At 39.4% G+C, this 22,393-nt stretch overlaps 4 protein-coding genes across 4 annotated transcripts; 3 read left to right on the top strand and 1 right to left on the bottom strand.

Moving 5' to 3' along the window:
- Positions 1 to 1,639: 1,639 nt before the first annotated feature.
- LOC125561872 (pancreatic secretory granule membrane major glycoprotein GP2-like) lies at positions 1,640 to 4,938 on the top strand. The gene is made up of 2 exons (XM_048726567.1): positions 1,640 to 2,298; positions 4,050 to 4,938. The coding sequence occupies exons 1-2, from the start codon at positions 1,992 to 1,994 to the stop codon at positions 4,415 to 4,417; spliced, it is 675 nt and encodes a 224-aa protein (XP_048582524.1). The 5' UTR covers positions 1,640 to 1,991; the 3' UTR covers positions 4,418 to 4,938.
- A 2,000-nt stretch (positions 4,939 to 6,938) lies between these two features.
- Positions 6,939 to 13,103, top strand: LOC5510957. The gene is made up of 5 exons (XM_048726243.1): positions 6,939 to 7,289; positions 8,270 to 8,626; positions 9,622 to 9,686; positions 11,119 to 11,509; positions 12,490 to 13,103. Exons 1-5 carry the CDS (start codon positions 6,983 to 6,985, stop codon positions 12,855 to 12,857), a joined length of 1,488 nt encoding a protein of 495 aa, XP_048582200.1. The 5' UTR covers positions 6,939 to 6,982; the 3' UTR covers positions 12,858 to 13,103.
- Positions 13,104 to 15,476: 2,373 nt separating this feature from the next.
- On the top strand, positions 15,477 to 17,902 carry LOC116617414. The gene is made up of 2 exons (XM_032380124.2): positions 15,477 to 15,587; positions 17,093 to 17,902. Exon 2 carries the CDS (start codon positions 17,103 to 17,105, stop codon positions 17,799 to 17,801), a length of 699 nt encoding a protein of 232 aa, XP_032236015.2. The 5' UTR covers positions 15,477 to 15,587; positions 17,093 to 17,102; the 3' UTR covers positions 17,802 to 17,902.
- A 408-nt stretch (positions 17,903 to 18,310) lies between these two features.
- On the bottom strand, positions 18,311 to 22,383 carry LOC5510956 (transmembrane protein 17B). The gene is made up of 4 exons (XM_001631304.3): positions 22,225 to 22,383; positions 21,957 to 22,060; positions 19,605 to 19,718; positions 18,311 to 18,996 (listed from the first exon to the last, which is right to left on the bottom strand). The coding sequence occupies exons 1-4, from the start codon at positions 22,337 to 22,339 to the stop codon at positions 18,718 to 18,720; spliced, it is 612 nt and encodes a 203-aa protein (XP_001631354.2). The 5' UTR covers positions 22,340 to 22,383; the 3' UTR covers positions 18,311 to 18,717.
- Positions 22,384 to 22,393: the final 10 nt, after the last annotated feature.

Below are 22,393 nucleotides of genomic sequence, written 5' to 3'. Positions count from 1 at the left end.
TTGGTAACTCCCCCCCTCCCCCTTACAGCTGACAAGACGTTTGTCACAATACAATCCCCGTACCCCAGAGCCACAACTGTGGTCCCCAAATAAGCTTGATCTACGGCACTCAACTTCTCGCCTGACTTGAGCGTGTCCCAGGCCAGAGCGATTCCCAACACCTTATCATGAATAACAATACACTTATTTCTTTTATAAGAACGTCCAAGTTTTAATAATTCTAATTTTCGGTTGGTTCGTTCTTATCTTTGGAGCATTCTGTCTGAAAATGTTCTTAACGATGTTCTTCATTCTTATTGCTTATAACATATAGTACCCAATGAATTATTAGAAAGATAATTAAACAAATGATCAATAGCAATAATATTGTAGCAATAATATTTAAGGTTGTTATTAATGATCACATTAATTGCAGCACAAAAACGGACTGCGGAACAGATCTTTTGCGGTACAGATCCGTTTTGTGCTGACTGGGAGGATGTTAGACCCCTCGGTTGCTGGGGAAAAATTGTCCCGCATGGTTCTGCTGGAAAATTTATGGAGTCGAACTAGTTGTGCTGCGAATATTTTTAGATCCGCTGGAGCGGTTGTTTGGAAAAAAAATCATCCCGACTGATTTTACGGCCAATTATTCATGTGCTGAAATGTCTAACTACTGCTGGCTGGGAAAAAAAGAATGGTCCCTCAGATAATTTTTTTCCCAAGCAAATTTTGAAATGGATATTTTCGGCATCAGAACCACAGGCGGACCAGGATTAGAATCAGTCCCTCGTGATCCTTCAGGAAAATAAAATATATTTTGAAGTTGTGTCTTGACTGTTTTCTCAATAAAGCTAGTTACATTACTGTATTAGCCTCGTATGTTGGAATTGTGGCACAGAAAGGGGTTTAGTCCCTCGAGAGAAATTTCCTTTTCTTCCTTAAGAACAACACACGATGCTAATATAGTAATGTAACTAGCTTTATTGAGAAAACAGTCGAGACACAACTTCTACAGGACACAAAGACACAAATTATATTTTATTTTCCTGAAGGATCACGAGGGACTGATTCTAATGCTGGTCCGCCTGTGTCAGAACATATCAAAACGACGAAATATGACATTTTAACGTGTTTCGGGAATGGGGGCTCGTAGTTTGCCCTTGATTTTATAACACATCAGACTAAACGCAATATCTTGGTGCTATCTGAGCATCAGCATTTGCTCATTTGTAACCGCAAAAACGCTTTGTTACACACTAATCTAAGGTATTTGTACCGGGTTTTCTGTCTTTGTATATGAACCTTGAGGCTGCCTGGGTCCGGAACGAGCCCGACGGTTTCCTGTGACGTCACAACTCTTAGCGACCACAGGAAACCCGGGTAACAACGCCTAGTACTCTTTGGTACACAGATGTTGCATTCACAGGCTCTAGTCTCATTTCCATTCTTAGTGCGCCCACCGCATAGCCAATCAGAATAGCTAAGTTGACTTATTGTCGTTGCCTTACCAAATTTGATTATAACTTCTTGCGGCCCGGCGGGGTTGTCTTGCCAGAAAACACTATTTACATAATAGAAAATATAAAAATTCCAATGACTCGATAGGCGTCTCTTTTTATATAAACTTGTTTGTTCTTATCCATTAAAATAGCTTTGTGTATGGCAAGGTTGGGTACCCCTTTTTAATTTATGTTTTAACTTACCGATGGAGAGATCTTATTTCTAAAAGTGTAAAGAAAATCTCATCGTAACTTCAATTTCAGAGGAAATTACCTGGGTTCATTTTCTTACAGCTTGTTAGAGAATCACATCGTATATAGAGAGGTTTTTTCGGGCTTATTAAGTGAGGCGGTTTTGACAAACCCTCCGTACACGATCACAATGGCTAATGCTGTGTTGACGACTAGATTTGTCTTAACCAGTAGGGTTCATTTTCAAACATACAGGAATTAAAAAGACGATTTCACCTTACTCTACTTGATGTTATTCCAAAGTACAGCGCTATCGACATGTTCGCTCTAACAGATCTAAGGGGCGTTTTCCTTTACGGAGTTTCCATAATTGCTTTCACTTTTTCCTCATCTTCTTTTTACTCTCATCACGGTTCGACCCTGATTAACTCCACCTTTAAGTGGCTAGTAGCTGAAAATCTCGGCGACTGCAACCTGAAATGCTTTGACGAAGAAGGCTGTATGAGCATCAATTACGATCGAGAGAACAAGAAATGCGAGCTGAACAACTCAACCAAAGAAACCCATTCCACTCGACTAGTGCGCCATGCAAGGTCTATCTACGCCACAATCAAATCACCGCCAGGTATTTATTATTCTTTCAATACAATAAAATTGGGAAAATGCCTAAAATATATTATATTATGTTATACTCTAGAAAGCGTCGTTCCTTCAAAAATGCTCTGTTTTTAACAACCACTTGAACTAAAGAACCTCTTTCAACTAAATGAGTCTATACAAGCTCTTATTTACTTTATCCAGCTAAAAGATAACGCGCCTAAAAACTATAAAAGTAATCATCTTTTTCCCGGATCATTGAAATAGAACTGATAAAGTGTTGCGAGTTCCGAGAACTAAAGGAGATATATTTTAAATAATCTAGGCAAAAAAAGCATAGATAAACTTTCAAATTCTGAAAAGGGAATTGAATTTGATTGAAATTTTGATTTTTTACAGATCTTTGAAAATTTTCCTGGCCGCGCGAAAGGAGATTGAATCGAGTGAATAAATCCAAATAATAATCATTTGATTACCATGTTAAGATATAAAGATGACGGTAAAAGTTGTAACCACACAACGATCTTCAGCAATAACTAAGAAGACATGAAGACGGGAACCGGTTTAGCGCGCGCATATGTTTTCTCATGTAATTTGGTAGTGTTATGATAGATTATGTTAGATCGTAGTTAAAGGAAGTAAGGAGATATACAAGTCAAGATATAATTACTCTAAGGATAAATCAAGGTTAAAAGTATTCTTGAAGCATTATTAGCTTTTAGCATAGGAGGATATTCGTTTAATTATAAGGATGAGTGAAATAGTGACCTTTGTGGGACCGCACCATGTTTCGGAACTCATCTGTCTTCTACTTTCCGTTGAATCAGTTAGTTAACGAGTCTTCTTTTGATACAGTTCCTTTTGATGTCGTACGTTAATTGTCGGTATCATTAGCACAGCACGTAGGACCACCCACACTCAAGTAGGAGGTGCTTAGCTCTACTGTTTTTGGTAATCTGATTTCTTATGCTAATCCAAGTCACCCAACACCACACCTACGCTACTTGAGCGACCACTTCTTTTCCCCTTACGTTCGTTAACTTTCGATTACAAGTTACATATTTGTTTCTCCAAAGTTACCTTTTGACCTTTCCTACCAACTCCCTTAGTTTCATGGCAAAGGACATTCATTTTGTATCCTTAAATTCTTTTCAAAGCTTTCCTTTGTTATCGCTAATTTTGCCGACAGTTAATGATATCTGATGCAACTGTTTGCATTGTCAAGTACTGTCCAATCACCGCACTCTGCACACGTGGTCAGTGCTTGTCAATCAAACGTACTACTTGTTTTACTACAAATAGGACCGCATTGTAATTCCTCAGGACTCTTCATACCACTGACTCAGAATAAAGGTACGACTCCGGTCAAAAGAAGTCCTCCCGACTAATCATTACAGTAGAATCAAAAAGCCCAAACTGTCGTGATCTCGTACCAGAACAACGAATACAATACACCAAAAACTGGAATTCGACTCTGCCTCTCATGTAATTTGGTTGACATCTCTATCTGAGTCACAAATGACTGGACCCGGGCCTTTCAGTTCGCGGCCTTTTTTCGGAAGATTGACCGAAATACCTCAATATTACATATTTGAGTTATTCGCGCGAACGCGTGTTTTATAGGGTCCATACGAACCACATACCATTTGGAAAATGAAAATATAAAGAATTGACCAAATCTATCAACTCTGAAAGGTTATATGGACTTTAACTGATTTACGAAACGTCATCGTCGAACTGAAAACCCAACACTTTAATTATTCAAAAATCTTTCCGCAGTGTTTCCTGAATGCAAGAACTACAAGCTCTTGTCGGACGCTAGCCGACACAAAAGCTTTTATCAAGATCAGCAATTATGCGACTGGAACCTGGTACCCGGATGGTACCGGTTCGGCGGCGAAGCAGGCACGATGATGATGAATGAATGCTTGCCAAAATACGATCGCTGTGGCGGTGGTTATCTCGGCTGGATGGACGGAACACTGCCTTTGTACGCTCACGGAATTGTGAAGCGCATTGCATGCTTTTACCACGCGGGCAATTGTTGCCATTGGATGGTGAATATTCGCGTTAGAAATTGTGGCTTTTTCTACGTGTACGAGCTAAAGAAACCTCCTGTGTGTTATCTCCGTTATTGTGGAGAATAAAGGAGCACAGATAACTGAATGAATCACACTCGCACATCACAGGCTTAGTCCGCAGGAAATCCTAAATAGGAACAAGGCACCACTAGAGGCTGTGAATGGCCATGAAAAAATATTCAAATCACACATCCCTAGAATGAGATTCAGTTAAATCTCGGTTTTTGTGAAGAGAGGAAATCTCGTTGTTATCTGGTTTCAGGCGTTTTTTTGTCGTTCTATTAAACCAATTAAACGCTTCGCTTCTTGTTTGAAAAAAAACTATTGGGAAGGCACATGAAAGGTGGGGTGGGAGGGCAAACGCAAAGCTTGCTGACCCATCTTATTATACTGTCATAACAGTGATATTAAGTTTTTATATTTTTTTATTGGCTACAAGCTAAGTATTAAATACGGCACCTTAAACATTTTTAATAAGCATTATATAAGCACGGCATAGCAATATTGGAAGTGTTTGTATGTTATGATGATTATTTGCTAAATTCTTTTGTGTACAGTACGGTACAAATAAACAAGCCTAAGCCTTACAACTCGTACTCTTCTGAGCAGAATAAACAACGTGGTTCCGAAACAGTTTGGTAACTCCCCCCCTCCCCCTTACAGCTGACAAGACGTTTGTCACAATACAATCCCCGTACCCCAGAGCCACAACTGTGGTCCCCAAATAAGCTTGATCTACGGCACTCAACTTCTCGCCTGACTTGAGCGTGTCCCAGGCCAGAGCGATTCCCAACACCTTATCATGAATAACAATACACTTATTTCTTTTATAAGAACGTCCAAGTTTTAATAATTCTAATTTTCGGTTGGTTCGTTCTTATCTTTGGAGCATTCTGTCTGAAAATGTTCTTAACGATGTTCTTCATTCTTATTGCTTATAACATATAGTACCCAATGAATTATTAGAAAGATAATTAAACAAATGATCAATAGCAATAATATTGTAGCAATAATATTTAAGGTTGTTATTAATGATCACATTAATTGCAGCACAAAAACGGGCTGCGGAACAGATCTTTTGCGGTACAGATCCGTTTTGTGCTGACTGGGAGGATGTTAGACCCCTCGGTTGCTGGGGAAAAATTGTCCCGCATGGTTCTGCTGGAAAATTTATGGAGTCGAACTAGTTGTGCTGCGAATATTTTTAGATCCGCTGGAGCGGTTGTTTGGAAAAAAAATCATCCCGACTGATTTTACGGCCAATTATTCATGTGCTGAAATGTCTAACTACTGCTGGCTGGGAAAAAAAGAATGGTCCCTCAGATAATTTTTTTCCCACGCAAATTTTGAAATGGATATTTTCGGCCTCAGAACCACAGGCGGACCAGGATTAGAATCAGTCCCTCGTGATCCTTCAGGAAAATAAAATATATTTTGAAGTTGTGTCTTGACTGTTTTCTCAATAAAGCTAGTTACATTACTATATTAGCCTCGTATGTTGGAATTGTGGCACAGAAAGGGGTTTAGTCCCTCGAGAGAAATGTCCTTTTCTTCCTTAAGAACAACACACGAGGCTAATATAGTAATGTAACTAGCTTTATTGAGAAAACAGTCGAGACACAACTTATACAAGACACAAAGACACAAATTATATTTTATTTTCCTGAAGGATCACGAGGGACTGATTCTAATGCTGGTCCGCCTGTGTCAGAACATATCAAAACGACGAAATATGACATTTTAACGTGTTTCGGGAATGGGGGCTCGTAGTTTGCCCTTGATTTTATAACACATCAGACTAAACGCAATATCTTGGTGCTATCTGAGCATCAGCATTTGCTCATTTGTAACCGCAAAAACGCTTTGTTACACACTAATCTAAGGTATTTGTACCGGGTTTTCTGTCTTTGTATATGAACCTTGAGGCTGCCTGGGTCCGGAATGAGCTCGACGGTTTCCTGTGACGTCACAACTCTTAGCGACCACAGGAAACCCGGGTAACAACGCCTAGTACTCTTTGGTACACAGATGTTGCATTCACAGGCTCCAGTCTCATTTCCATTCTTAGTGCGCCCACCGCATAGCCAATCAGAATAGCTAAGTTGACTTATTGTCGTTGCCTTACCAAATTTGATTATAACTTCTTGCGGCCCGGCGGGGTTGTCTTGCCAGAAAACACTATTTACATAATAGAAAATATAAAAATTCCAATGACTCGATAGGCGTCTCTTTTTATATAAACTTGTTTGTTCTTATCCATTAAAATAGCTTTGTGTATGGCAAGGTTGGGTACCCCTTTTTAATTTATGTTTTAACTTACCGATGGAGAGATCTTATTTCTAAAAGCGTAAAGAAAATCTCATCGTAACTTCAATTTCAGAGGAAATTACCTGGGTTCATTTTCTTATAGCCTTGTTAGAGAATCACATCGTATATAGAGAGGTTATTTCGGGCTTATTAAGTGAGGCGGTTTTGAGGTACAAACCCTCCGTACACGATCACAATGGCTAATGCTGTGTTGACGACTAGATTTGTCTTAACCAGTAGGGTTCATTTTCAAACATACAGGAATTAAAAAGACGATTTCACCTTATTCTACTTGATGTTATTACAAAGTACAGCGCTATCGACATGTTCGCTCTAACAGATCTAAGGGGCGTTTTCCTTTACGTAGTTTCCATAATTGCTTTCACTTTTTCCTCATCTTCTTTTTACTCTCATCACGGTTCGACCCTGATTAACTCCACCTTTAAGTGGCTAGTAGCTGAAAATCTCGGCGACTGCAACCTGAAATGCTTTGACGAAGAAGGCTGTATGAGCATCAATTACGATCGAGAGAACAAGAAATGCGAGCTGAACAACGCAACCAAAGAAACCCATTCCACTCGACTAGTGCGCCATGCAAGGTCTATCTACGCCACAATCAAATCACCGCCAGGTATTTATTATTCTTTCACAATAAAATTGAGAAAATGGCAAAAATCTATTATATTATGTTATACTCTAGAAAGCGTTGTTCCTTCAAAAATGCTCTGTTTTTACAACCACTTCAACTAAAGAACCTCTTTCAACTAAATGAGTCTATACAAGCTTTTATTTACTTTATCCAACTAAAAGATAACGCGCCTAAAAACTATAAAAGTAATCATCTTTTTCCCGGATCATTGAAATAGAACTGATAAAGTGTTGCGAGTTCCGAGAACTAAAGGAGATATATTTGGTTAAAGTTCATAAAACCTTTTACTTATATCAATCTAGGCAAAAAGAGCATAGATAAACTTTCAAATTCTGAAAAGGGAATTGAATTTGATTGAAATTTTGATTTTTTACAGATCTTTGAAAATTTTCCTGGCCGCGCGAAAGGAGATTAAATCGAGTGAATAATTCCAAATAATAATCATTTGATTACCTTGTTAAGATATAAAGATGACGGTAAAAGTTGTAACCACACAAGGATCTTCAGCAATAACTAAGAAGACATGAAGACGTGAACCGGTTTAGCGCGCGCAGATGTTTTCTCAAGCAATTTGGTAGAATCAAAGCCCAAACTGTCGTGATCTCGTACCAGAACAACGAATACAATACACCAAAAACTGGAATTCGACTCTGCCTCTCATGTAATTTGGTTGACATCTCGATCTATTTCACAAATGACTGGACCCGGGCCTTTCAGTTCACGGCCTTTTTTCCGAAGGTTGACCAAAATACCCCAATATCACAGATTTGAGTTATTCACGCGAACGCGTGTTTTATAGGGTCCATACGAACCACATACCATTTGGAAAATGAAAATATAAAGAATTGACCAAATCTATCAACTCTGAAAGGTTATATGAACTTTAACTGATTTACGAAACGTCATCATCGAACTGAAAACCCAGAACCCAACACTTTAATTATTCAAAAATCTTTCCGCAGTGTTTCCTGAATGCAAGAACTACAAGCTCTTGTCGGACGCTAGCCGACACAAAAGCTTTTATGAAGATCAGCAATTTTGCGACTGGAACCTGGTACCCGGATGGTACAGGTTCGGCGGCGAAGCAGGCACGATGATGATGAATGAATGCTTGCAAACATACGATCGCTGTGGCGGTGGTTATCTCGGCTGGATGGACGGAACACTGCCTTTGTACGCTCACGGAATTGTGAAGCGCATTGCATGCTTTTACCACGCGGGCAATTGTTGCCATTGGATGGTGAATATTCGCGTTAGAAATTGTGGCTTTTTCTACGTGTACGAGCTAAAGAAACCTCCTGTGTGTTATCTCCGTTATTGTGGAGAATAAAGGAGCACAGATAACTGAATGAATCACACTCGCACATCACAGGCTTAGTCCGCAGGAAATCCTAAATAGGAACAAGGCACCACTAGAGGCTGTGAATGGCCATGAAAAAATATTCAAATCACACATCCCTAGAATGAGATTCAGTTAAATCTCGGTTTTTGTGAAGAGAGGAAATCTCGTTGTTATCTGGTTTCAGGCGTTTTTTTGTCGTTCTATTAAACCAATTAAACGCTTCGCTTCTTGTTTGAAAAAAAACTATTGGGAAGGCACATGAAAGGTGGGGTGGGAGGGCAAACGCAAAGCTTGCTGACCCATCTTATTATACTGTCATAACAGTGATATTAAGTTTTTATATTTTTTTATTGGCTACAAGCTAAGTATTAAATACGGCACCTTAAACATTTTTAATAAGCATTATATAAGCACGGCATAGCAATATTGGAAGTGTTTGTATGTTATGATGATTATTTGCTAAATTCTTTTGTGTACAGTACGGTACAAATAAACAAGCCTAAGCCTTACAACTCGTACTCTTCTGAGCAGAATAAACAACGTGGTTCCGAAACAGTTTGGTAACTCCCCCCCTCCCCCTTACAGCTGACAAGACGTTTGTCACAATACAATCCCCGTACCCCAGAGCCACAACTGTGGTCCCCAAATAAGCTTGATCTACGGCACTCAACTTCTCGCCTGACTTGAGCGTGTCCCAGGCCAGAGCGATTCCCAACACCTTATCATGAATAACAATACACTTATTTCTTTTATAAGAACGTCCAAGTTTTAATAATTCTAATTTTCGGTTGGTTCGTTCTTATCTTTGGAGCATTCTGTCTGAAAATGTTCTTAACGATGTTCTTCATTCTTATTGCTTATAACATATAGTACCCAATGAATTATTAGAAAGATAATTAAACAAATGATCAATAGCAATAATATTGTAGCAATAATATTTAAGGTTGTTATTAATGATCACATTAATTGCAGCACAAAAACGGGCTGCGGAACAGATCTTTTGCGGTACAGATCCGTTTTGTGCTGACTGGGAGGATGTTAGACCCCTCGGTTGCTGGGGAAAAATTGTCCCGCATGGTTCTGCTGGAAAATTTATGGAGTCGAACTAGTTGTGCTGCGAATATTTTTAGATCCGCTGGAGCGGTTGTTTGGAAAAAAAATCATCCCGACTGATTTTACGGCCAATTATTCATGTGCTGAAATGTCTAACTACTGCTGGCTGGGAAAAAAAGAATGGTCCCTCAGATAATTTTTTTCCCACGCAAATTTTGAAATGGATATTTTCGGCATCAGAACCACAGGCGGACCAGGATTAGAATCAGTCCCTCGTGATCCTTCAGGAAAATAAAATATATTTTGAAGTTGTGTCTTGACTGTTTTCTCAATAAAGCTAGTTACATTACTATATTAGCCTCGTATGTTGGAATTGTGGCACAGAAAGGGGTTTAGTCCCTCGAGAGAAATGTCCTTTTCTTCCTTAAGAACAACACACGAGGCTAATATAGTAATGTAACTAGCTTTATTGAGAAAACAGTCGAGACACAACTTATACAAGACACAAAGACACAAATTATATTTTATTTTCCTGAAGGATCACGAGGGACTGATTCCAATGCTGGTCCGCCTGTGTCAGAACATATCAAAACGACGAAATATGACATTTTAACGTGTTTCGGGAATGGGGGCTCGTAGTTTGCCCTTGATTTTATAACACATCAGACTAAACGCAATATCTTGGTGCTATCTGAGCATCAGCATTTGCTCATTTGTAACCGCAAAAACGCTTTGTTACACACTAATCTAAGGTATTTGTACCGGGTTTTCTGTCTTTGTATATGAACCTTGAGGCTGCCTGGGTCCGGAATGAGCTCGACGGTTTCCTGTGACGTCACAACTCTTAGCGACCACAGGAAACCCGGGTAACAACGCCTAGTACTCTTTGGTACACAGATGTTGCATTCACAGGCTCCAGTCTCATTTCCATTCTTAGTGCGCCCACCGCATAGCCAATCAGAATAGCTAAGTTGACTTATTGTCGTTGCCTTACCAAATTTGATTATAACTTCTTGCGGCCCGGCGGGGTTGTCTTGCCAGAAAACACTATTTACATAATAGAAAATATAAAAATTCCAATGACTCGATAGGCGTCTCTTTTTATATAAACTTGTTTGTTCTTATCCATTAAAATAGCTTTGTGTATGGCAAGGTTGGGTACCCCTTTTTAATTTATGTTTTAACTTACCGATGGAGAGATCTTATTTCTAAAAGCGTAAAGAAAATCTCATCGTAACTTCAATTTCAGAGGAAATTACCTGGGTTCATTTTCTTATAGCCTTGTTAGAGAATCACATCGTATATAGAGAGGTTATTTCGGGCTTATTAAGTGAGGCGGTTTTGAGGTACAAACCCTCCGTACACGATCACAATGGCTAATGCTGTGTTGACGACTAGATTTGTCTTAACCAGTAGGGTTCATTTTCAAACATACAGGAATTAAAAAGACGATTTCACCTTATTCTACTTGATGTTATTACAAAGTACAGCGCTATCGACATGTTCGCTCTAACAGATCTAAGGGGCGTTTTCCTTTACGTAGTTTCCATAATTGCTTTCACTTTTTCCTCATCTTCTTTTTACTCTCATCACGGTTCGACCCTGATTAACTCCACCTTTAAGTGGCTAGTAGCTGAAAATCTCGGCGACTGCAACCTGAAATGCTTTGACGAAGAAGGCTGTATGAGCATCAATTACGATCGAGAGAACAAGAAATGCGAGCTGAACAACGCAACCAAAGAAACCCATTCCACTCGACTAGTGCGCCATGCAAGGTCTATCTACGCCACAATCAAATCACCGCCAGGTATTTATTATTCTTTCACAATAAAATTGAGAAAATGGCAAAAATCTATTATATTATGTTATACTCTAGAAAGCGTTGTTCCTTCAAAAATGCTCTGTTTTTACAACCACTTCAACTAAAGAACCTCTTTCAACTAAATGAGTCTATACAAGCTTTTATTTACTTTATCCAACTAAAAGATAACGCGCCTAAAAACTATAAAAGTAATCATCTTTTTCCCGGATCATTGAAATAGAACTGATAAAGTGTTGCGAGTTCCGAGAACTAAAGGAGATATATTTGGTTAAAGTTCATAAAACCTTTTACTTATATCAATCTAGGCAAAAAGAGCATAGATAAACTTTCAAATTCTGAAAAGGGAATTGAATTTGATTGAAATTTTGATTTTTTACAGATCTTTGAAAATTTTCCTGGCCGCGCGAAAGGAGATTAAATCGAGTGAATAATTCCAAATAATAATCATTTGATTACCTTGTTAAGATATAAAGATGACGGTAAAAGTTGTAACCACACAAGGATCTTCAGCAATAACTAAGAAGACATGAAGACGTGAACCGGTTTAGCGCGCGCAGATGTTTTCTCAAGCAATTTGGTAGAATCAAAGCCCAAACTGTCGTGATCTCGTACCAGAACAACGAATACAATACACCAAAAACTGGAATTCGACTCTGCCTCTCATGTAATTTGGTTGACATCTCGATCTATTTCACAAATGACTGGACCCGGGCCTTTCAGTTCACGGCCTTTTTTCCGAAGGTTGACCAAAATACCCCAATATCACAGATTTGAGTTATTCACGCGAACGCGTGTTTTATAGGGTCCATACGAACCACATACCATTTGGAAAATGAAAATATAAAGAATTGACCAAATCTATCAACTCTGAAAGGTTATATGAACTTTAACTGATTTACGAAACGTCATCATCGAACTGAAAACCCAGAACCCAACACTTTAATTATTCAAAAATCTTTCCGCAGTGTTTCCTGAATGCAAGAACTACAAGCTCTTGTCGGACGCTAGCCGACACAAAAGCTTTTATGAAGATCAGCAATTTTGCGACTGGAACCTGGTACCCGGATGGTACAGGTTCGGCGGCGAAGCAGGCACGATGATGATGAATGAATGCTTGCAAACATACGATCGCTGTGGCGGTGGTTATCTCGGCTGGATGGACGGAACACTGCCTTTGTACGCTCACGGAATTGTGGAGCGCATTGCATGCTTTTACCGCGCGGGCAATTGTTGTGCTATAATGGTGAATATTCGCGTTAGAAATTGTGGCTGTTTCTACGTGTACGAGCTAAAGAAACCTCCTGTGTGTTATCTCCGTTATTGTGGAGAATAAAGGAGTACAGATAACTGAATGAATCTCACTCGTACATCACAGGCTTAGTCCGCAGGAAATCCTCAATAGCAACAAGGCACTTCTAGGGGCTGAGAATGGACATGAAAAATATTCAAATCACCCATCGGTAGAATGAGATTCCGTTACATCTCGGATTTTGTGAAGAGAGGAATTAGCGTTGTTTTCGTGTATCTTATCTGGTTTCAGGCTTCTTTTTGTCGTCCTATAAAAGCTATATAAACAGCATTTACATTTCGCTTTTTGTTTGAAACAACTATTGGGAAGGCACATGAATGGAAAGATCCTTACACACCCCCCCCCCCCCCCCCCCTCTCCACACACACACACCTTCCATCCGTTTTTGGCAATGATTAAGCGAGTAAAAAACTGGTTTGACGAGTAAAATTCACACAAGATACTCAGTAGATCAATAGAGAGCAACTCAAATTTACCTGGTGGTTTTATTTACCCAGACAAGCCCCAAAACACCTCTACATCGGCTCATTACCCCCATTTCATTGCCAAAAATGTCATTGGGCAGGATTAGAGTTGGTGCGTGACACTAGCGAGACAGATTTGTTTCAAGTATAAATTTCATGTAACTTTCTGTCTGTCCCACAGCACAATTTTCGAGTCAGCATCGCCACGAAGGTCGCATAACCAAGCGAAATGTTAGAAAATTTGATCCCTTACATTGTTTTTTGTAACGTCTTTTTTGTCGGCAACTTCATTTTATAAAAATTCAGTTCTACTACATAGTTTAGGAGGCCTGTGTTACGCCAACACCTCCAAACTAACCCAGAGCTAACCAGCGTTTGGAAACAGAACTAATCCGGGGGTAAAAAATTAATAGTGGGTTAGGGCAAATTTACTCTGGCTTAGCGATAATCGGCTTTTCAGGAACCGGCCCCCTGTTAAGGGGTGCGATGCTGTGGCCTTTTGGAGTTAAAAAGATTTTTGTTTATTTTTTGTTGAGTTAGAATTACAAAAGTCAGCGATCTATTGACAATGAGAAAAATAAATTCAATTGAATTGGAAGAAAATAAAAACGATATGACCCGGTGTGGTGCATATTATAATCGCGTTACAACATTGAAATGTTTGGCTAGACAAATGATGCACATCATAGATAGATTACATATAATACCGCAATCTAGTGCATTCTTATACACCTATTTTAATAAATGTTGACTATAAGAAATTGGAAAATGACAAATGCCTTTCACTGCTGGTTAGAAAATACACGTCCGTGTCTGTTTATGAGACATTCCGTGAGGCTATCTAGGCTTCCAGTGAGGCGCATGTAGTGAATGTACAGATTTTTAACACAAGAAAACAATATTGTTTGTATTATTAGTCAAATTTTGTTCGACTTTCCATTTTCTTTTTGTCAACCTTAAGGTGTATACAGCTCCAACAAAACAAAACACCTGGTCATTTCTGCTTGGTGCGTCATTCGACATGCTAGCCATAACGGCCCATAACAGCTCCCGGGTGACAGGAGAGTTCGTTTAATGCCGACATCCGACACTTGAAGAGGACGACAGGAGAGTTCGTTTAATGCCGACATCCGACACTTGAAGACGACGACAGGAGAGTTCGTTTAATGCCGACATCCGACACTGGAAGAGGACGACAGGAGAGTACGTTTAATGCCGACATCCGACACTTGAAGAAGGCGGTTGGGGCGATATCCCACAAGAGGGCATAAACCTTCCATCCAAAAAAGAAACAATGCCATTGTCCCCCTAGAGACACACCTCTGCTATACCTCTACCCAACATATATTATCCTTTTCCCATGCAAAGTTATTCGCACCCACCACCCCTACTTTACACCTCTTCTCTTTACTGGGGACATCGCGGGAGGAAGATTTTGGACGAGATTGTTTAATATAAAAACATGTCGTTTTCCTATAACGAACAACACCCCAATGGGGGTCGCGTCCACACTATGCCAGTTATGGTGACTTTGTTTTCATGAACTCTGGTCCTATTATTAGGTCCATACGATAGCCCGAGCCCGCCGTTAAGCCACATCAAAACTGATATGATATTATCATATTAGTTCAACTCAGCCCGCCTAGGTATGTGAAACCATCTAAACTTTATACACGAAGATTGTTAATTCCCACTTACAGCTGTAAAAATGCTTGTCCAGACCTCATGTAGACCGAGATGCGCTACCGTTACTGCCTTTGAAATATACATCGTTATTTACTTGGAATCTCCGATCAACAAAACTCCTCCTGCCCAATAAGCAAACAAAAGGAAACGACAAACAAACCCCTCGACATTTTTTCTTATTGAGACTGGAAAGCTGTTGCATCTAGACATCAATACTGAACCAAACTCATTCAGTTACACGAGGGTTACATTTTGCTATCGTGAACGGGTGAAACGTGCCAAAGCAACATGCTTGTAAATTAGAAATTGCAAAAACAAGAAAAAAGGAAAGAATGTTTAAGAGCTTCGTTAGAGAGGACACGTCAAGGGCGTACAGCATTAGTCATAATAATATCAAATGGTTCATCTTCAACTGTATTATGATTATCGGTAACAATTTGTTATTCACAGTACTATCGTGATTGCGCTTGACCTTAATTCCGTATGCGCAGTGAGTATAAGGATAAGGATATATGGTGCGACGGCGGCCTGCATGAGACAAGTCTTGCGCACAGACCTCGGACACGGCAGCGACTCAAATCAACAGTCCCTAACGAACTTATAAGTAAGTGTAACAGTGTTGAAGCACACATTCCATCATTCAGCAAGAGGTGTTTCTAGTGGTTGACACAAGGGAGGGAGGGGAGGAGGGGGGCACACATTACTCGACCGTCCAAAAAGGGGTTATTTCTTATTGAAGGATTGCCATATATGTTACTATATAGTGGAACCTTCATATAACAATATGGAAGGGACAAAAAAGTGCATCGTTACATCGTGAATATCGTTTAATCGAGGTAATTATCAAACAACACTGAGCGCGCGCGCAAAATATCGCTGGAGTATACAAATACACAGCGATACGTCGCCCTCTTTTGTCCCGGGTTGACACTGACCGGTTTTTATCCAAAGGCACATTGCTTTTTCCCAATATTCAGACTCGAAAAACATTGGACACTAGAATGTCCAATAAGATAATAGATATGACTTTGGCGATCATCGAACACTACTTTTTGTTCAGTCGGATATTAAAATGGTTGAAGTATCTATGACTTGCAAGCTTCATTTTTCGCTTAATCGCTTAGAGATGGGGTCCTAAGAAAACTAAAGGTCCGGCAGCCCGTAATAATCCTACATACGTTTGTAGTTGAATTCCACTAATATCTATTATTCTATATAATATATTCTATATTCTCTTTTATATCTATTATTATATCTATTCCACTAATATCACAAGTTTTCTTTGTTGGGAATATCCAAGCGCTGTCTTTTGAATTTATTTATGTGAGTTTTTCGTTTTTGATAAACGCTATACACAGAATATTTATGCCGAACCGTTAGTGAATGCGTTCTGTTTGATGCATTCCAGCCGTCTTCCCACCAAACCATAGGGAGAAGTCCTATGTCCATCTCATTATGTCATATGTTTCGATTACGCCTACTTCTGCTAGGGATTGAGCGAACGCATTTTTTTTTTTTTTTTTTTTTTTTTTTTTTTGCACTCTCGTCGTCATTGAGAGCACTAGCGAACATTCAAGCAACGGCGTCCTTTATTAGGATTTCCAGGAATATTGTGGGCGATTTAGTTCAGATCCGCCCATAAAGAATTTCCCATCGCAATTTGTTAATTTTGCATAATTTGTCCACCCCCAAATTTCACCGATACCATATCAATTAAGCAACAAGGAAAATAACCCGAGTTGCACTCCTGCGACCCCTTAGCAATTAGAAACCGATAAGCTGACCAATACAAAATATGTGCTAACAAAAGAGAACTATTTTACTTCAATGTCTTTATCAGACCTCCCGAGTTCGACTTTTTACAGGAGAAAGAATCTGATATTGATGTAACTGGATCCGTTTATTCAACTCTGTTATCCTCACCTAATGTATTAATAACAGACAGTGAGTTACAGGTGATAGTGTAAACCAACAACAAACCTTAGTCGCACTTGAAACTTGGCACGCCAAGCTTCCTTGAAGTATCTAGGTTCACCGAGGAGGTCAATGGCGGCTCCATTACCGGTAGATTTATCCCATTATTATAAAACTTTCCAATACTTTTTTTAGGGATTTGAATATGTCGACAAATGCGTCGATGCAGCCAACTGCTGAGACCGTTGAAGGTCCCCTGCACGTTCCCGCCATTGCCAGCGTCTACCTCGTGGTCGGACTGCTTCTTGCCGTGGCTGTGGTCGCCATTTGGTACTGCCACAAGCAAATAGTTGAGTCGCGGCGCATTCGCGACAGTGGTGAACATCAGCCGAGGAGACGACGACGCCCACGACGCATGAGCGATTCTCAAGTGGAATCTGTCAACCAGCAATGGTTTGACCAATATTCCGGGAATCGCCTCGGCTGTCCGCCCCAGGAAGACATAGATCCAACTTGTTCCGTACCGAAGGACGAAAGACATGTACGATTTAGTGCAACACCTAATAAAATATTCAACATAGAAAGTCGTCAGCAGACAAAAAAACTTGTAAAACTAGGTAAAAGGACAGGTTTTAGAAACGCAGTTAGTTACGTGTCTACGACTCCTTTGGTTTGTACCCCGTGTAGAAGCTCGCTCACCACGGTCAGTAGACTAGTCCCCCATTTGACCTTGTCACCTCAGAGTGTGACGGAAGGGGTAGAAGGCTCAACTTGGCAGGGGAACTCATCTAGGTCCAACGACTCGTTCTGTGCCACGGGAGAAGAGGAAACTGGGCGCACTAATGTCGTTGGACTACCGGATAACGGCAAGGGAACTCCTGAAGATGGAATGACATCTAAATGATGATTGAAAATCGTAGGCTTTGCATTGTACGATAGAAATCGCCTAACAAACGCATACTAGTTTGTATATATCAATCAACTTTTTTCATTTTATTTTACAAACTCTGTGTGTAACTTTGTTGGGAATTTTTGTTTGGGTTTTATTTACATCGCACATTCTTTTCAGCGTTTTGTTTTATTGAGCTGTGCTCCAGTACATATCTACAGTAGATATCTTTGCTCGCGATTCTATTTGTTTTCGCGTTTTATGTTTTCGTGTTTGACACACGGCCTCACAGTGCTCCATCCTTATTCTAATAAGCCTCTATTTCCAATAGCCGACAGTCCAACTGCAGGCTTACAGAAATTAGCTGGAAATAGAGCCCTCTTTCTATGACATTATTTCCTAGGGTCTGTGTGACCATGCCTGAAATATGAAGTTTACTCTAGTTTGTTTAGAAGGCTTGTAACATGTGCTAGTACAATGGAAATGGGTCAGCGCCCCAGATTCTAAAATGAGCATTTCAAGTCTACCCTTTGTACAAATTTTTATTGGCAAAAATGACTGCCATATTTTTGTGGGCCTTTATATTACAGTATTTACAAGTTTATTTACAGTTCAATTCAGTAAAATTTGGCTTGACAGTAGAAAGTGTAAGAGGAAGATAAAAGGCAGATGATTTCACAAAAGACCTACCCCTCTTCCCTCTCCTTAAAATACAAATGTTAACCAATCAAATAATTTTCTATGAATGCCTCAGGTTGTTCAAAGAATGTTTACTGCTTCTTTGTCAGGAAATTGACTTGTTTAGTAAGGTTTCATCCAAGCCAGGCCAAGTTAGTATTCACCTGCTATAACTTACAGTAGCTTAAGTGAAATAGTGCATGAAATTTGAACATAGAACAAGTGGCTATTGGCGACTCTAACTGGTTTATTATCATCTGAATCCAATTTCTTCTGGACCACGTTCCTGGATATCTTGCATTTCAGAGACCTCATCAAACTGGTGAAGATGAAACTTAGAGACCTGGTGATCTGCAAGTGCCTTTATTACTCTGTATCCCTGGATGATCTCCACAAGAACAAAGATAGTCATAAGAATGTTCATGGCTCGCTCAGTCGGCATTATGAGCATACTCTCATTTAGTAATAGAACCAGCGTGAGGGGGAACTGAAGGACAAGGGTTAGAAGCCAAAAGCCAGCTAGCTCTGGAACCTAGGAAATAATAGGAGTATTACATGGTATGATCACAGCAAAAGGAGAAGCCAGAGGTTTCTAGCTCTAATATGAATATAACAGGCAGCCAAAGGACTAGCGTTAAAAGCCAGAGGTTTCTAGCTCTAATATGAATATTACAGGCAGCCGAAGGACTAAGGTTAAAAGTCAGAGGTTTCTAGCTCTAATATGAATATAACAGGCAGCCAAAGGACTAAGGTTAAAAGTCAGAGGTTTCTAGCTCTAATATAAATATTACAGGCAGCCGAAGGACTAGGGTTAAAAGTCAGAGGTCATCTAGCACTTATATGGGTATCACAGACAGCTGAAGCACAAGGGTTAAAAGCCAGTGAACTCTGAAACTTGTACAGCTAAGATTAACTTAAATATTATAAGTCAAGTCTACTTGACTTACAAGTCAGTCAAATTTATTAAATAATAATATACAACTATATTACTATCATGAAGCTTGTATAAGGTAAGAAAGGTAGCCAAAAACTCTGCCATATCAGAACTTCTGTGAGGAAGTGTTCTAAGTCAACAGCTGGGTATTCACAACTTGACAGGTCTTAATTGACAGCCAAAAAATTAAATATCACTATTTTTACCTTTTCGTGGAGGTTCCCAAGGTAACCTAGGTAAAGACGAGTACTTTCCACAATCGCCATGACAATGTAGATAGCAATCAACACAAATTTGTAGTAAAAGTCGAGCTTGTCATACTGAAATGAAATCATGAATGATATTGATAAGAATATGGAAGATATATTTCCTGCCCCTGCTTGATCCATGAGGATATTTCATATGTATATTCACAGGCAAACCAGATGAAATGTTCGTGTATTGAATATTATCTTTATTTTGTTTACTGAATATATCTGTAATAAAGCCAATTTCTCGAAGTTGTTGTCATAGATTGATCTGGTTCCATTTTAGCCGTGATTTATAACAGTTTAGGCGATTTTCCACCCTCATCTCAGTTCACCTCCTCACTCGTAATAAAATATAACAGGGTAGGAAGCACAACGCCCTGGCAAACACAACTTCGACTCTTTGAAGCAACTTTTTCGGCAGAAAACGGACAGCTTTTCCCTTCAAAATCCTATATGCCATAGAAGAATAGTTTCTAAGCACATCTTTCAAGGAAAATAATCCAAAAGACCAGAATTTCCCTGCAAATGTTCGCTGCAAAGTTGAAATTTATCGTTCTTCCAGGGTGTTGACAAACTGTTGGTCCCCTGAGCACGGTCGGGACCTGGACACAATAGAAAATACAATGCAATGCCATGGCAACCGCTGAGACCATTGTATTCTGTATTGTGTCCAATACGTCTGGTTTGCCTGTGGCATATTTCATATGTTGGTCGGTTTCGGGTCCCCTCCATCCTCTTGGATTAGCCCCTTAAGGTTATGGGGTGCCTTCAGCCCACGGTATGCCGAAAAAACCAAAGTGTCGAGGAAGAATGTCGATACACAATAAATCGAATATGCTCATGTTATATGTCACTGTAAAGCTTAATAAATTGAAAATACAATAATCCTTTTTGTTTCTAGGTTTGATGAAATGCTTTATTTTTTTACAGGTTTTAGTCACGCACTTGTTTTCAGCCAATCACATCCCTTAAAAATCCTAATGTGTCTAAACTATATGGCAGATCTTTATGTTTTATGTCAATCACCATATACACACCTACCAAACTGTGTTTGGGTTTTGAGATATTTTTCTTTCTTCCTATGCAAATTTGAGTCAAAGTCAGATGACTAAATAATTTCCAGGTAACACGACACCGGAGGACATAAAATATGATTCGCTCAAAATCTCTCAAAAGCCGAACACAGTATCACTCTTGAATAAATAACCTAGCAGGGTTGCCAAATTTTGCAATCATAGCTCTTATACTTTCGCACATTAGGGTTTTGAAGTTTAGAAATGCACGCGAATTTGAAGCCAAGGAAATTTCGGTTGAAAGTTCTTGGAGAGTGTGACACCTACTTGAGTTATCTGTCAATGAGGTGATCATATCATCAGCTCTAGGTAAACAGACCGACCAATAAGAGAGTCATTAACCGAGTCATTACGGGAAGTTTCGAATTTCGCCATGAGAAAAACAAGTGACAAACAAAAAATCCTGCACATATGGGGAAGACAAGAAAAAGCCGCGCTCAGGCGAAACCAGGAAAGCGCGGCTGAGACCGGTAGCAAATAAGGCAGGTTTTTTGCGATTTCCTGACATGTACTAGACAAATCGTAACTAAAGATTTTGTCTTAATGTTTTGATTTTGGAAACAATGAGGCATTCTTCGCTGATAATCTTGAAGCAGGTTGTTGGGACAAACTTATACAAGAGAAGCCAACAAGAAGATTATCCTTTTTGCTTTCAGCAAGATCTTTCATTTAGAAGTCTTCACCCTAATTTTACGCTTGAGACGACCCCATGCAGACTTCCGTCTTTTTTGTTTATCCATTGGTTATATATTTCGGAACACTAATATACTTTTCGCAAGGCGAAGGAACAGAATTCGAGATTTTTGCAGTCACGATTTACAGGTAAAAACAGTATGCTAATTAACTATAACCGAAGGTCCCGGATGTAGGGAACACAGGGTTCCAGTAAGTGATAAGAGGATTAAAGGAGTAAATCACCTTGATGCTTACAGAAAGTCTCCAAGCAAAATTCGTTTTTTCTTATTATATCGAGAAGATAATAAAAATCCAAACATTTTTCTTTGCTATAATAAGTAAAGGTAATGTAGTAGGGAATTTAAAAATGCAAAAATATTTTTTTCGAAAGAATTTTCACTTCAAGGCACCCCGTACCTTACATCACAAACAAAAAAGTGTAGCCAATGGACAAGGACTTTATCAAGGACTTTTAGAAGAATGATGGTACAATTCAGCATGGCACGACGTTGGTATGATATTTGAAATGGACTATAGAGATTTGAAATGATATTCCTACCTTAGCAGCCAAAATGACAAAAGCAGTAAGAAACCAAAAGGGCGAAAAGTAGACATTAAAGTACAAAGCCATTTGAAGAGGCAAATCCGATACAATCTCGTTGCCTACAAAAATAATGATAGGATGATCAACAATACTATATCACTACAGAATAACAACAATACCTAAATATTAATAAGGCTGGACATTTGGTGAGAAACAGGGAAACGGGAAAGATAGTTGCACTAACTCAGACTTTTAAAAGTAAACTCCCCACTTTTGTGCATACCGGCATTGATTAAATGATGCCTGGGGAACTCTCTGGCAGCCCTAGACCCAGGAAATACAGTGTCAGTGACCGAAGTAACAGCTGATCGTAATGTCTTCCCGAAGTTCGCCGCCATTTTTTCGATTATCCCTGACCTGGAATTCCAATCCCATGATGCTTTTAGCGCGTA

Source organism: Nematostella vectensis, chromosome 4, assembly GCF_932526225.1.
Source record: "Nematostella vectensis chromosome 4, jaNemVect1.1, whole genome shotgun sequence".
In the NCBI taxonomy this organism is placed as follows: Eukaryota; Metazoa; Cnidaria; class Anthozoa; order Actiniaria; family Edwardsiidae; genus Nematostella; species Nematostella vectensis.
This window is presented reverse-complemented; position numbering and strand designations above follow the sequence as displayed.